The sequence below is a fragment of the Dermacentor variabilis genome, chromosome 1 (assembly GCF_050947875.1).
Source record: "Dermacentor variabilis isolate Ectoservices chromosome 1, ASM5094787v1, whole genome shotgun sequence".
Taxonomy (NCBI): domain Eukaryota; kingdom Metazoa; phylum Arthropoda; class Arachnida; order Ixodida; family Ixodidae; genus Dermacentor; species Dermacentor variabilis.
The window spans coordinates 28033581-28048276 of NC_134568.1; the positions used below are offsets into that span (position 1 = coordinate 28033581).

The 14696-nt window shown below is 47.9% G+C and overlaps 1 protein-coding gene across 1 annotated transcript; it reads left to right on the plus strand.

Annotated features, from left to right (window-relative positions):
- Positions 1-1847: 1847 nt before the first annotated feature.
- Positions 1848-12633, plus strand: LOC142570555 (uncharacterized). Its single transcript, XM_075678931.1, has 3 exons — positions 1848-2616; positions 6667-6905; positions 11770-12633. The coding sequence occupies exons 1-3, from the start codon at positions 1954-1956 to the stop codon at positions 12116-12118; spliced, it is 1251 nt and encodes a 416-aa protein (XP_075535046.1). The 5' UTR covers positions 1848-1953; the 3' UTR covers positions 12119-12633.
- The last annotated feature ends 2063 nt before the right edge of the window (positions 12634-14696 follow it).

Consider the following 14696-nt stretch of genomic DNA (forward strand, 5'->3'; position numbering starts at 1 on the left):
GTTATCATAAATTGTTTCATTCCTGATTTCGTTTTTTCCTCTAAGTAGTTACTCATGGCAGGTTTCTTTTCCATTTCCGCCACCCATGAGATTATTTCTGCCTCTCTGACTTTCCGCTTGACGTTCCTTCTTGCTGTGTTGCCCACCCTACAGGCCACATACTTGCTGGTAAGCTTCCTAGTTCTTTTCTTCCACTGTGAATCAATGTTTTTCCTGTACAGATACCTAAACACTCTCCCAGCCCATTTACTTTTTTCCATATTCCTCAGTCGTTCTTCATAATCAATTTTACTGCGAGCTTCCCTCACTTCAAAACTAGTCCAGCCCATATCACCCTGCACAGCTTCATTTGTAGTCTTCCCGTGAGCGCCCAATGCGAGACGACCCACTGACCTTTGGTTCCCATCGAGTCCTGATTGTACCCCTGATTTCAAGCAAACAACCGCATTTCCAAAAGTAAGTACTGGAACCATTACACCTTTCCATATACCCCGGAGCACCTCGTACCTTCACGGGCATCGCGAGCGCCTCACGGTGCCGGCGACTTGATACATGGTGACGCAGTTCTCCGCTAGGGGAAGGAGTGGAGCTTGCGTCTGTCGGCACACTTGAGGCTGGGAGCCCCATCTTTCCGTGACATGACTTCGAGAGCATAAATGTTTCGTTTGCTTTAACATTCAGACTATTTATATGGACGAGGTAGCCCAGCTTTTTGTCGCATACAAACCCTAGGGACTTGTGTTAGCATTGCAGGGCATTATGCGTGTCGTATGTGTAATCTGATTAGGCACGCCTGTTAAGGCAATAACTCAAAATGCCATAGCGTGAACCTTCCGACAGGAGTACCCTTTCGGTGATTGCAACAGTAAGGACGAACGGCAAACTTTTGGGCGGGGCATGTGAATGACGTAAGTAGCCTGCGAAGCAGGGAAGCGGAAGACAAAAGCGAGACAGTCTCCTAACTTACCTTCGGTACACATGGCGTTCGGCACGTCTGTGTTTGGACAGGGTGCTACACACAGCACGGCCACTGATCAAAAGATTTGTCTCTTTGCTAAATTCGCTATAATTGAGAGCCGGATTCCAATTTGTATGCGCTCTAATATATAACCAAACAAAACGGAAACGCCCGTCTAGAATAATGAAGTTAGTGCAGCGCGAAAATGAACGGCGCCCAGAAGACTTCTAGATAAGAGTGCTATTTGTTGGAGCTCTTATTACATAAAAAGGGTCAATGTACACATATACATGTGCTAAGCGTAGTCTCCAGTTGCATGTCTAGTAGTATCGTTTCCTCTATTGAAGATACTCCAGACGAAGCATGCTTTCTGACGTCGCCTTTACCCTCTCCCGCGTTCCTCCACTGTACGCGTGCTGCCACGAGCCAAGAGTGGCGAGGCTGTTACCAACACCACCTAGCATTCATTCGTTTTGTGACTCCGTCGGCTGCTAAGTGGCCTTGGCTCTACCCAATTCGGGCCTAAGCTCTTGACCTCCTCTATATGATTTTACCTACCTCCCCTCTACAATGTTGCGCTTGAGAACAAAGGTAAGCACTGAAGCTTCTACAATGTTTCTGCGGGGGTCACTCGTAGTTGTAGCGCTCTAGAGGGCATTGTGGTGACGCCCAGGGAGTTGTCGTTAGAAAAGTATAATAGACGGCAAACGAGGCACGCTTTCTGACCTAACCTTTCCTTTCCCCCGCGCTCCTGCCATGTCTCAACCGTCCTGACAGACTTAACCACTCCCCGACGTGGTGTGCCCGACAGAAGCAGCAGCAGCAGCAGCAGTGGAAAAGTCGGTGGAAGAAGAACGAAAGCTTCGCATTGATACTCGGGATTCGAAGCCACGCGCTATCAGGCAGCGAGGACAAAGAAGCGCCAACATCGCGTGCCCCTGTGCCTCGCCCTGCTCGTAACCGCCGCTAGCTGACCCCGTTTTTATTTGTCGATAATGCAGCCCGTCCAAGAGGAAACCGAGTGGTGCAGCGAAGCAGCCGAGCGTTCTGGCGTCGTCCGCCCGCCGACGCAGCCTCTTCACAGCGGATGGAGGCCTTCGCCGACGTGGGCTGGACTGCCACGCGATACGCACTTCCTGGCCGAGGGCCCGTGGCCGGCAGCAGCAGCCCCGGACCGCACCTATCCCAATTACTATTACGAAGGCAGCGCCGGGCCCATTTCCGAGCAGTCGCTGGAGCCCGAAGCTGTGACGGAGCCCGCGAAGCCTAGCAGTCCCGAGTGCCTGAGCTTCGTCCTCGGCGTGGCTTTCGCGGCACTCCTGTTGGGCATCGGTCTTCTCGTCGTCCACAGCTCACTGTCGCCGCACGACATCACCCCAGACATTGAGGAAGACGCCCTGGAGCGGGGGCTGGAAGTGGCACCGAACACAGTCGGCCAGCGCCTCATGCCGCGCGGGGTTGTACATCCGGACGTGGACGAACGCGGGAACAGGAAGACTACGAACAGGAAACGACGGGTCCAAGTCGCGGGCAGAACGGCGAATGGCGGAGGGGCATCTCGACCACGGCTGACGACTGCGAAGGCGAGCCCCGAGACGACGACACTTGCTGCCACAGTGGCCAGTACTCGGGTCGAAGACGGCGCACAACAGAGAGGTGTAAGTTTGCCCTCGCTTTGTTCACTTTTCCTTATAGTTGTTTTAAACTAAGCTGTAGCGCAGGACTCATTGTATAGTATTCTAAGCGAGGCATCAGCGTCGTTATAAAATATGTGAAGAGCACCGGTGTGCTACTAATGTGTGGTGTACAAACAACTGGTCTTTTTTTGTGAGTTTTAAAGTTCGTTTCTATTTAAAGCTGTCTGTGGCATATAACTTTTCAAGTGAACTTTTGAAAAAAAGGCGGAAATTGCGTGCTTTAGAAATTCCAATCTCCAGGTAATTAAGATGTTCAATAAGTAACGTTATAAGTTTTTTTTTTTACTTTAAGGCACATGTTGCAAGGAGAAGCAGCACATTCCTGATATCCGCTCCAGAATGTGGTAAAATTGCTTTGGCGTTCTAGTTAGGATTCTCTAGAAATGGCGGAATAAGACACTTGGGAAACAGTTAATTGTAGCGCCACTGTACTTCGTGGCACATCTTAGGGACGAATACATTTTAGGCGGTTCTGTACAGTCTTCGGATTCATGTTCAGCAGAGATGGCTTCACTAACTGCTTGGATTCGCAATACTAACTTGGGCCCCAAGGGCCCCAAAGTGAATAATTCTTTAGCTAATAGGTGAATTATCGTAATTAGCCATCGGGACTGCAATTTACAGTGCAAGTACTACGCGTCTCGTTAGGCTATCAACGTGAACAGGCTCGATGGCGCTGTATTATCCGTGGAATTAAAGAAAAAATCTGTTTGGACTAAATAAAAATGGACACTATGGTAGTATTAATTCTCTTTGCGCGTCTACAAAAGCATCTCACGGAAATTTGGTTAAGTATGGTTTGTTTTATTAGACGTTTTTGTGAGAAATCGTAACTGCATTCTTAACTCTAGATTAGCCGCATTTCCATTATGCTAACTAAATGTTGAGGTAAAAAAAAAAGTTTTTTCTACTTTGTTTTGCCGACAAACTCGTTAGCATGATCACATATAATTTTTTTCATTATGTTCAGAACTTTCCAACATGAGAAGTGCTTCTAGTTAGAACTAACAGGAAGGCAGACCTATTGCACGTAAAAAGGTAGGGTTTTTTCCTAACTACTTATAGAGGGAACAAAGAAGAGACTTCCCAAGAAACATTACGCATGTCTATCCACACAGCATGCGGGCAGCGTTGCTTTCCTTAGTTTATTTTTTTTTACTGCAGAATTTCTTTTACTGATAGAGTAGCAGTAAATTGCAATATGTATCGTAAAGCAAATAATAGGGGGGTGATCATTTCTGAGATTTCCGCAATTTTCAAACATGGCCGGTTGCAGATAACATAATTCTAGTCCTTGAGCTGGATTGTACAGAGGCGGATGTTACTCTTACTGTAGAAATTGAAACAGATATTCAACTAATTAAGGAAAAATTTCTAATGAACTTCTTCACTAGTTACATTAAGGCACATATTGCAATTTACGAATTGTAGCCGGTGCATTTGCAAGGCGTATCCACTTGGAAATAATTTCCAGAATGACATCGATTTGGAATATAACAGTGTGTTCAACTGGGCTAGTTGGTTTACTTGCGTCTTACCCGCCGTGGTTGCTCAGTGGCTATGGTGTTCGGGCTGCTGAGCACGAGGTCGCGGGACCGAACCCCGGCCGCGGCGGCCGCATTCCGATGGGGGCGAAAACACCCGTGTACTTAGATGTAGGTGCACGTTAAAGAACCCCAGGTGGTCGAAATTTCCGTAGTCCTCCACTACGGCGTGCCTCATAATCAGAAAGTGGTTTTGGCACGTAAAACCCCATATTTTTTTTTTACTTGCGTCTTGAAACTGTAACAGCGCACGAAGACGCGAACGAAAAGGAAAGGCAGGACGAGGCGGCGCTTACTCGCAACTGAAAAATTTTATTGAAAGGAAACAAATATATGCGCGCAAAAACGGAGTAGGAGGGTTACGCATGCGTGTCAAGGATCACGGCTTGAAGCTTCCTTTCGATTGCAGCCGTTATCAATTAAAGAAAATCTAACTATGAAGAAAGTTTAATTCTTTATCATGTTCAACAAAAATTTTCAGTTGTGAGTCAGTCCCGTCTTCTGTCTTCGTTATCGTTTTTGTGCGCTTTTAATGTTTCAAGGTACCAGTTTGGATACTGTTGCTCCGCTTAATTTTTAACAAAATGCTCTTTAATGCATTGAAGCACAAAAGTAACTGGAACGCCCATGTATTTCGAACCACACTTTGGGAAATATCTCGAAACTGGTGTAATCCTGATGATTCAATTGAAATGGATACGTCTTGCAATCTCACCGGTTACAATTTTTTAAGTACAGCATGTACCGTAAAGCAATAAAGAAGGTAATTAGTGAATGTTGTTAATTACTTGCATATATGTTTCGCTTTTCCGTGCTAGTAATGTCCGCCTCTTCGAATAATCCAGCTCAAGGACAACAATTACTCCATATGCCACAGACGGTATTTAAAAATTTCCGAAAACCTAAAAATGACCACTCCGTGTAGTAGAAAAACTATAGAAACCGTCAAATTATAAACATGCACTCACCAAGACAACTAAAAATTGCAAAAGAAGTATAACATAAAAAAAGAACTGTTTACCAGCTAGACATTACAAGTAGCTGCATGCCTGTACATTCAGCTTCCATGTGCTAAATTGACCGGGTAATCAAAGCACATAGGCCACTTTCCAGAGTTGCAGTTTGAATTGCGTTACACGTCATGCATTACCGTGATAGCAGATAGATTATAGGGCCCCTGGGCAAGCGCCGCACCTCCCGCGGAACCGCGGTAGACATACCGAGAGTTTAACGTTTTGGAATACCAGCATCGGCAACCTGGAGCAGGCACAGAATTCAACTCATGGCGCAGCGAAGATTTAGGCTCACGGAGTGTTCTGCGTCAGCAACCCTAGCTAGTGCAGTCGTACCACGAACTAGTGTTATCGCGCCTTCTGTTGAACGCGAATCAAAACATTTTGCCGGCTCGGTGTAGTCTTTCTACGCCTAGCATCGTCAATACAAAGAGCTGATTATAGCTATAGCGATAAAGTATCGCTAATATTTCTCTTCTCAGGGCGAGATAAAAAGTAAGCGATGGCTTATTTTATTATTTTTTGGCTGTGACCACGATCAAGCAGCAAGGGTGAATTTGGATCGAGCGGTGCGGTCTGGGCGCTGCCTTGCCGTTATAGGCAATCACGTACACCGGCGGTAGCGGCGGCTAGCGCTACGGTAGTCCCCTGTAGTATAAGAAGCGCTTGCGCACAGGACGTTTCGCCTGGCAGGGCATCATGGTATACGATATCACGTATCACGCAAAGCTAACGCTGTATTTGTGAGCACAAGTGCAGATACGTAGCGGCGACCTAATGATTCCGCTACAGCGCAAGACGTTTTGCATTATGGCATCGCTTATTCCGCTGGTCTTACATGCGAGCGACACCCGCCGTGGTTGCTCAGTGGCTATGGTGTTGGGCTGCTGAGCACGAGGTCGCGGGATCGAATCCCGGCCACGGCGGCCGCATTTCGATGGGGGCGAAATGCGAAAACACCCGTGTGCTTAGATTTAGGTGCACGTTAAAGAACCCCAGGTGGTCAAAATTTCCGGAGTCCTCCAATGCGGCGTGCCTCATAATCAGAAAGTGCTTTTGGCACGTAAAACCCCAAATATTATTATTATTACATGCGAGCGTGAGCCGATTGGCCGCTCGCAGGAACCTACCTCACCATGGTATTTGGCATCTCAAATTTCTTTATCGTGTAACTTTGTGACAGTGGCGCTCGCTGTGTGAACACTTGTTTTTGGAGCAGTCAAATAAATTTCCCGAATTGCCGGGTGCAGTATAATGGCACGTATATGTGCCCAGTGGGTGACGATTCCCGATGCTGAAGTTTCTCTCTACAGGAAGAGAAAAACTGAACTGCACCTTCTACTACAAGTATACGCCGGCGACTTCCCGTATAAGTCTCTTGAGCTGTACGATATGCGAAGATACTTTGTAGGCATGGCGCTGATATTTACACGCTATACGTTTGTGGGGTGCAGGCATCCACCGACGATTCGTGCAGACGCCACGTGTACACACACTGTGTGCGGCCCAGGCCAGAGTTCTACTACAGTGCCGAACGGAGAGCCTGCGTCCCGGCGGCGGCGGACACCGTGCACGTGTGCAACCGCGGCTCCAACCGGTTTGCCAGCTTTGAGAGCTGCCTCGCCAGCTGTGTCAACGGCCGCCGCATGTCGGACCGGTGCTACGAAAGCACGCTGTTCTTTCCCTGCGCCCAGTGAGTAGAGGTTCATTGAGAGTACCGCGTTTTCATTGTGCGCGCGCCTCAAGTGTTTAGGATCCTCTTTGCGCACTCTCCGGGTTACGGCGTGTCGTCGTAGGCTGGCTGTCTCGCCGACTATAGACTGAGCCGATCCCACCGTCCTTGCTGTCAAACGTGGTGACTTGGTTAGCCGATCACGACAGCAGGGCACGATAAGTGTGCGCGCAGGGGCTTTAGTGTGATTTGGGGCACTATAACGTAAAACTATTTCAATATGTTCTTATCCCAATCTCCTGACGTCAAAATTGCGTAACCTCCGACGGAAGCATCGGGCGGTGACGCGCAACATTGCCTCAACAGCCCAATCAAACGCTCTCTTTGTTTATAGGAGGTCACTTTTCTTTGCTTTCAAAGCAAATAACATTGCCTACAGTGAGTGGTTTTTCGTTTGCAATTGGTTGGCGACGAGCACGCTCAAGTAAAGAGGGTTTCGATGGGGCCGAGCCAGCGCATTGAAAATAGATAACTTGATGAAGAGGGTGGTGCCGGCGTTTGCGATTGGTCCGCTTTTCCTTACTTAGCTTGCGGTAGCTGGTCGAAAATCGTGGAAGAGCAAGGAAGAGTTGGCAGAGCGAGGTCGTAAACGTGCCGAAAGTGCTCGAAAACTTTACGCGGCCACGCAAACAGTTTTGTTATACGCAAATAAACCCATGCTCTCCGACAGATGCAAGCATAGCCAGTGCCTGAGCGATGGGCGGCAGCCATCTCTTATTCCTTTCGGAACGGGGCAGCCTGCCGCTATTCAGAAGAAACTTCAGTTTTGTTCGGTATATATGAATGAATCTTTAACGCTTACACGTCACTTTGACGTGATGAGTTTTCGCGGTTTTGTGACGTCGCGTGACAGGCAGGTGAAGTGGGTGCAGCCCGAAAACTTTTTACCAATAGGCGAGGGCCAATGGCAAAAAGCACCGAATGAGAAATAACAATTTTTTTTTGTTCGGTCGTGTGTGCACGCCATATCAGATGGGGAACTATCACGGTTTTCGTGACGTCGCGTGACGAACGGGCCAAATGGGGGTGATCCCAAAAAATAAAGCGATATATAAGAAGGAAGAAGAAGCATGTGCTTGCTGCGGAAAGCTAGGGAAACGATGGAGCATGTTTTATTAGAATGTGAAGACGTCTGCCCTGCGGTCGATTTAGGCACCATTGGCCTTCTTGAAGCTCTTGGGTTGAACGAGAGCAGGGGAAAAGTAAACATGTCCGCAATAGAGATTAGTAAGGGGCGATTTGAAGATTGCTCGAAGAAAAGTAGGCAAACGACAAAAAACGGAGAAGTACAAAACGAAAATTTGCACTAGGGGGTCAGAAAATGTGGTTGTGGGAGTTTTTAATGTTTTTCTTCTTTTTTTCTTGTTTAACCTAGGCGGGACATAAGGCAGTATAATAGCAAGAGCTTGGTGGCGCAACCCACCGCCCCGTTCCAGAGGGGACGCTCATAACATCCATCCACCCATCCACCCATCCATCCATCCATCCATCCATCCATCCATCCATCCATCCATCCATCCATCCGTCCGTCCGTCCGTCTGTCCGTCCGTCCGTCCGTCCGTCCGTCCGTCCGTCCGTCCCATATATATATATATACATATATATATATATGTATATATATATATATATACTTTGATATTTTATATTTCTAACGCATTAGAAGTGAAAGCAATGGCGGAAACTACGAAAGCAACCGTTTTGTTGCCTGACATGTGGCTATGAAAATGCAGGATCTATTTCTGCAATATCTAGCCGAATGCCTCTGTCATTTTGGCATTCGCGAAAGGAGGCGCATTCGCACAGAAACCGTGCGTGCTTGAATCTCGCGGCTCCTAGAGGTTCTCGGTGTCCATGCACCGAAAATACCCAGACGTATACCGGACATTTCGTTTTGTTTGGTTACTCCACCTCCGTAATATTTGGCGCTTCGCGACCTTCACCAACGCTCAGCTATATGTGATTCCTAAATTAGAAATCCCCACGCGGGACAAATAGTGACGCAGGTGACTGTGATCCAACACATTGCACTCGGCCGCCACGTTGGCGGACGTTTCTTCGTGTGAAAAGGCTCATGGCTGCCCTTGTAGATTTTGCGAATAGGCGTCACAAAAATAGGGAGACTCCGAAATTAAAATGATACGCGCGTGTGGAAAACTTTACTCTCCAAATAGCATCATAGCTCAAAACACCCACTTGGACGCTCAGTGACTGTAACGCTAGGGCGCTCAGCACGACGTCGAGGGCCATGGGTTCGTGGCCATGGCGAGCGAGTCCCCACGAGGACAGAATGCAAAAAAAAAAGTTCTCGTATGGCGTGATTTGGGTGCACGCTGAACAACCGCAGCAGGTCAAAAATAATAATCCGAAGTCTTTTGCTACACATTATGTGGCGCTTCTCATATCCCCCTCTATAGCTTTGTAGCGTTACAAATGATGCAAATACGAATTTCTCTGATATTCCTCGCAATTGTCGTGTTTTGGCATAATGAAAAACGGGGCAAGTTGTGTTGCTATTACATAAGCAGTTGTCACGACATGGGGGCAGGCTTACAATTGACTATATATTGCATTTTGGGGATATTCTCTGTCGTTATTTGCAAGTGCGCCGTGATAGCCAGCCACGAAAGTGGGCGCTCTATAGCTTACTATAACGGATGCGCTAACATCTTCATAAACGGCTTAAAGTTCGCCCATGAATAGCCGACGTTAGCTTTAGAATTCATGGCTATGCTCTGTTTTAACGTTACAGATTAAATGTCTGCTCACCGGCGCAGAGATCAGTGAACTATATGGCGTTAAGTTAAAGTTAACTTAAATAGAACATTAGGAAAACTTAGTACTTTGTGTGTCACTGAAAGCAACACATAAGTGAAGGAATCCACGAATTATGTTTGCAAATTCCGCGACGCTATAGTATTGTGGCGCAGTAGCAGGCAGGTTTCAGAAACAGCTTTGTCTTCGACTCAGACTGTGAATAGTCTGATGCTGATTGTCACAACCTCCTTGGCTTGAAAGCACCATATACTGAAGGAAAGTACCATCGGCGATTTGAGGCATCTCATTACATCGTCCTCGGACGTAAGAGTGCTTAGTGACGTTGTACGAGCGTACGGCATTATCCTACTGTGTCAAGAAACAAAGCGGTGGTAAATTTCTCGTATTTAGGCGTGACAACATATCTGCAAATTCTGCCGTCGTTTATCAAATGACCTTTTTCGCTTTTCTTATGTTACATGGTTCCAGGAAATCTGAGGCTAATTACATAGTTAGGAAGCGGATAACCAGTTGACCCGCCGCCACGTAGGAGACCCTGCAAGCTGGCCTTTTATCTGAGTAGTCGGGTGCTCAATGTCCCGTGCAACTAAATCGATCGGAACTTTATAACCTGCAGGCATAGGACAGGTGCTGAAAAAAATTAACCGACAATTACGATACTCCCTAATGCGAAATTTGAGCGCAGCTCTACATGTGGAAGTATGCTTGTCAGTATTTTATAATATGATTATATAGGAACGCGGCTATTAGGAAGAGAACGCTGGGAGTATAGGGCGGCTGGCGCGGACAATCTGTCTTGTGCGGCATATTGCAAACAGAGTGAAGTGTGCCACGACTGCCTCGCTAATAGGGAGATCGCTAGAGGCAGCACGTTGGTGACGCGTGGGCGTTTTCATAGCATCCGCCGTGGACAGACTTTGCTTATGCAGCGCTTTGTTTCCATACATGATATCGGTGGAGTGCGCCGTCATCGGTGAACAGATGACGACGGGCTACTCTGGCACCATCTCGTAGGGGTCGTCGCCGACGAGCCCGTCTTGCGCGGCACTACGCTTTTCGTCTCACGCTTTAGCCGTACCCTTCTCCTCCGCTTTCCTCCTAGCGCTCTCTTCGCTATCGCTGTCTTTCACCCTCCGCCGCGCTCCGCTTTCGCTCTTTCATCATTCGCTATGCTCGTTCATTCGGTTACGCCGAGGGCGCCGAGGGACGCCGACGATCAGCGCAGAAATGGGTGACCAAGAACTGCCCTAAAAAAAAAAAAACAAGAAAACTAGGAGTTTCACATGAAAAACCAAGCATTGACAACGATAGCAATGTTCACCGCAGCGCTGAAATTTCTCGGACGGTGACATACCATTACTGAGGGACGACATGTACTACTGCACGGAAGTAACGGCGCCCTGATGTTACCTATCGTCTCGGAACGCTGGCGCTATGAGGAGCACCGTCAACGGCTTTGTAGACGCCACATGGGTTACTGCCTTTATTCAAGTTTACTGTCCATTCTGCTCAGGCCAGTGTATGCACCACGGTGTACACAGATGCACAGAAGGCACGATAGCGTTTCAGCACACAACGCTCATGCCGGCAGCGGACGGCAGGAACGCCACCCTAGGTCAGCTAAAGAGCCGATTCAGCAGAACTTGACGACGCGTCCACTTACTTGGCTTCGTCGCTTTTGCAGCCACAAGCACTGCGCGTCTGTCGCGTATTGGAAGACAAGGTTCGCCACGCGCGGGCCGGGTAGGCACCGTCGATACCTACGCGCCTCGAGTGTCCGCATGATTGATGTCGTAGTATATATAAGGCAAAGCGAAACAAAAAGTCATTGAACTTCTGATATTCGTGCGAGAGATCCATCAGGTACCATATGTGTGCCTTGCATTCCTAATGTACATACGTATTGTGTGCACGTCCTTTCATGTATACGTATGATTTGCACGAAATCAAGGGCTTTAATGTGCACGTACATTCATTTGTCTTAATAAAGCACTACTGCTACTATGTCCGCCTCACTCGCGCCTCTCCCACCCTCTTTCGTATTACGCAGGCAAGACGTGCTCGACGTGCCGTGGTACTTCGACGGCAAGAACTGCGTCGCATGGAGCTTCCCGCAGGGCACCTGCTTGCCAATGGGCCGCCGGGGCGTGTTCCGCAGCTTCGAAGAGTGTCGCCGGCGCTGCGTGCTCCGCACGGAGCCGGAGTGCGACGAGACGCCTCCAGCTGAGGCGTGCTCGCCTCGCCAGCTGAGACACCCTTATTTCGCGGACATGCAGGCGCGCGGTGGCGCTCGCTGCGTGAACGCGTCCCGGCGCACGCTGCAGTCGCGTCGCTGCCTCATCGGGTCCAATCAGTTCGCTTCGCTCGAGGCCTGTCGCAAAGCGTGCGTCAGGAGTTAGCAGCTTGCGGCTTCCCCTCTGCGCCCGATAGAAACAGTTATTGTGCGTCACGACTATTAAATCCAGCGTGCGTGTCGAATCGACCGTCTATTTTTCCTTCGTATTCCATTCACGACGAAATACTTCGGTACGTGCGAGGAGGCGTGCTGCGAGGCATTCATCAGAGAGAGGCAGGACCAGGTTGTCTTTCAGCATTCCTTGCTCCGCCTTTCTGTGCGAAGACAGAGAAGCTGCTGGGAAGTATATTGTAATGCGTCCTCAACTGGTTAGGAACTGAGGTAACGAACTCGAAAAACACGAGTGCTTGTGGGGCAGTCGGGGATTCTCGTTTTTTTCAAAGAATAACTCTCCATGGAGGGCTTGCCTATCTATAAAAATGCCGCTTAACACCAATGAAGGTCTGTTGCTTAATGCAAAACGGCAATTGGAAGACTTTGCTCTTAAAGTCGTCTTCGTGGACTCGCGTGCGCGTGATTCAAGACGTTATTCTGTTACAGAAATTAATTGTAAGGTGGAGCAAGAAAAATAAAGAAAAGGTGGAGGTGCTTCTGCATTAAAGGGACCCTGAAACGACTTTGACGATTTTCTACAAACGTACTGAGTCGTTAGAGTAGGCCCTTCTGATCATTAATTGACACACCTAAGTGCTCCGCGTAAAGCGTGCAATTTATTATAAGGCTTTAAAATTGCACATTGCTGCCGATCGCAGCACACTCCTCGGCGGAATTTTAAGCCGCCGCTACCCATATGACCGAAATCACCCATATGACGTCAGTGGGGCGAGCTATCCGATTGTCTGACCAGGGCGCGTGATCGATAAAATTTCCAACTTTATGGTAAACAAGTGATGTTCGTAATAGTTGGAATGTTAGTTAATTTGTTTTTATAACAAGAAAGTAACAAAGAGAATGCACAAGAACAATTTTTCAGTACACTTAAGCACTTCCGGCACACAACAAGTGTCGTCTGCTTGTGTTGCAACGTGCTCTGTCTTTGACGAGAGCTCCGCCGTCAGTGTCGGTTTGTGTTTTCGCGAGCGCTATGATTCAACTTTGTTGCGTTGTGGACTGCAAACGTAGCGACTGGCAATATGTCAAGCTGCGACATCGTGTCCCTCTGCAAGCCAGTAGACGAGCGGACTGGCTGCAGCGCATCGGGCTGCCGCTATCCGATCGGCGCCAGGATTTGTGCGATTGCGGCCGTAACTTTACACCGGAAGATTCCTAACGCAATAGCGTTTCGCGAGTCCGGTATTAGAGACTTTTAGCTCAGCGGGTTTACGTTTCGCTCCGCTCGCGGTCTCCACCGTTGCGCCAGCGGAGCGGCGCGCGAAAAAAGAATTTTAGCCCGGCGGATCACTCACCCGCTAGAGCGGGGTAGAGCGGGGTAGAGTTACTGTATGTGCTACCGCAGGTAGCAGAGTTGCGCGTCTGTTTTATCACGCCGCTAGCGCCTCTATTGGCAGAACGTCATCACGTGGTAGCCAAGCAACCGTGTATTGCGGAGAAGCAGATGTTCGGGCCAATTTTTGTATTTCCCGACGCCGCCGCTGCAGCGAACTGGATTCACACAAGTTATCGCCAGTCAAATTCAAATCCAATCCGGCCGATCTTGCCGTTCGCTGTTCACGTGCGTGCTAGCTGCGTAGCAACAACGCAACGTGCGCAGCGCATCCCACGTTTGTTTCGTCGGCCTGCCTCGTTACACCTTACTGCAGTAATTGTTTTTCTGCCTTTGTAAAACTATTGTGAAGGGTGTTCAGGTAAAGACACCTGAACAAACAAATTTTCAGTCAACTGCCTATTGCGTCTAGTGTGTATGAGATGAAATTGCTTGACTAACAGCTACGTGCTTTCTTGGGCTGTGCTAAAAAATTCACAGCTGGAATATTAAAAGCTACTGCAAGTCTGGATTTTTTAAAAAAATGATGGAAGCACGTAGAGCTATACAGGAGATTTAGCTGGAATTACCAGTTTTCTGCATGTGATGCACCACACTGCTTTCACCGAAGTGTCGTAAAAAAGAGAGCTCACATTTTCATGATTATGCACTGCTTGGGTTGTTTCTGAATATGAAAGAGGTTACTACTAAGTAAATATATTTAATATACTACAGCTTATGTGAAGCAGGGTGCAAAAGGAATGAATGTCATCATTTAACATACGGTAAGGGCCTAACTGTGTTTTGAATTATTCCCTATAATGTAGCTATGTCAATCCTGTGAGAAAAACTTTCGCTGCACTCCCACAGAAGGCTACTTTTGGCATCCCTGCAGTGAAAAGGCACATAATGAAATCACATTTGCAGGTGTAGCTGATATCCATTGCTTGCTGGTAGATGGATATGTTCCTACACAAGATCTAATGGGGTACCAGAGTCAAAATATCAATGGTTGGTCATTGATTCACCAGTAATATTTTAGACTGGCTACATGTTGAGAGCTATGGCACATAAGCAAGTATGGGCATTATATTTAGTACAGTTCCCTTTGTAAAAGAGCACCACTTGATAAAGCTCACTATATCAAAATATTTGCACGCGCATACACTAGTGTTTTTTTTTTCTCTGAAATTCGCAT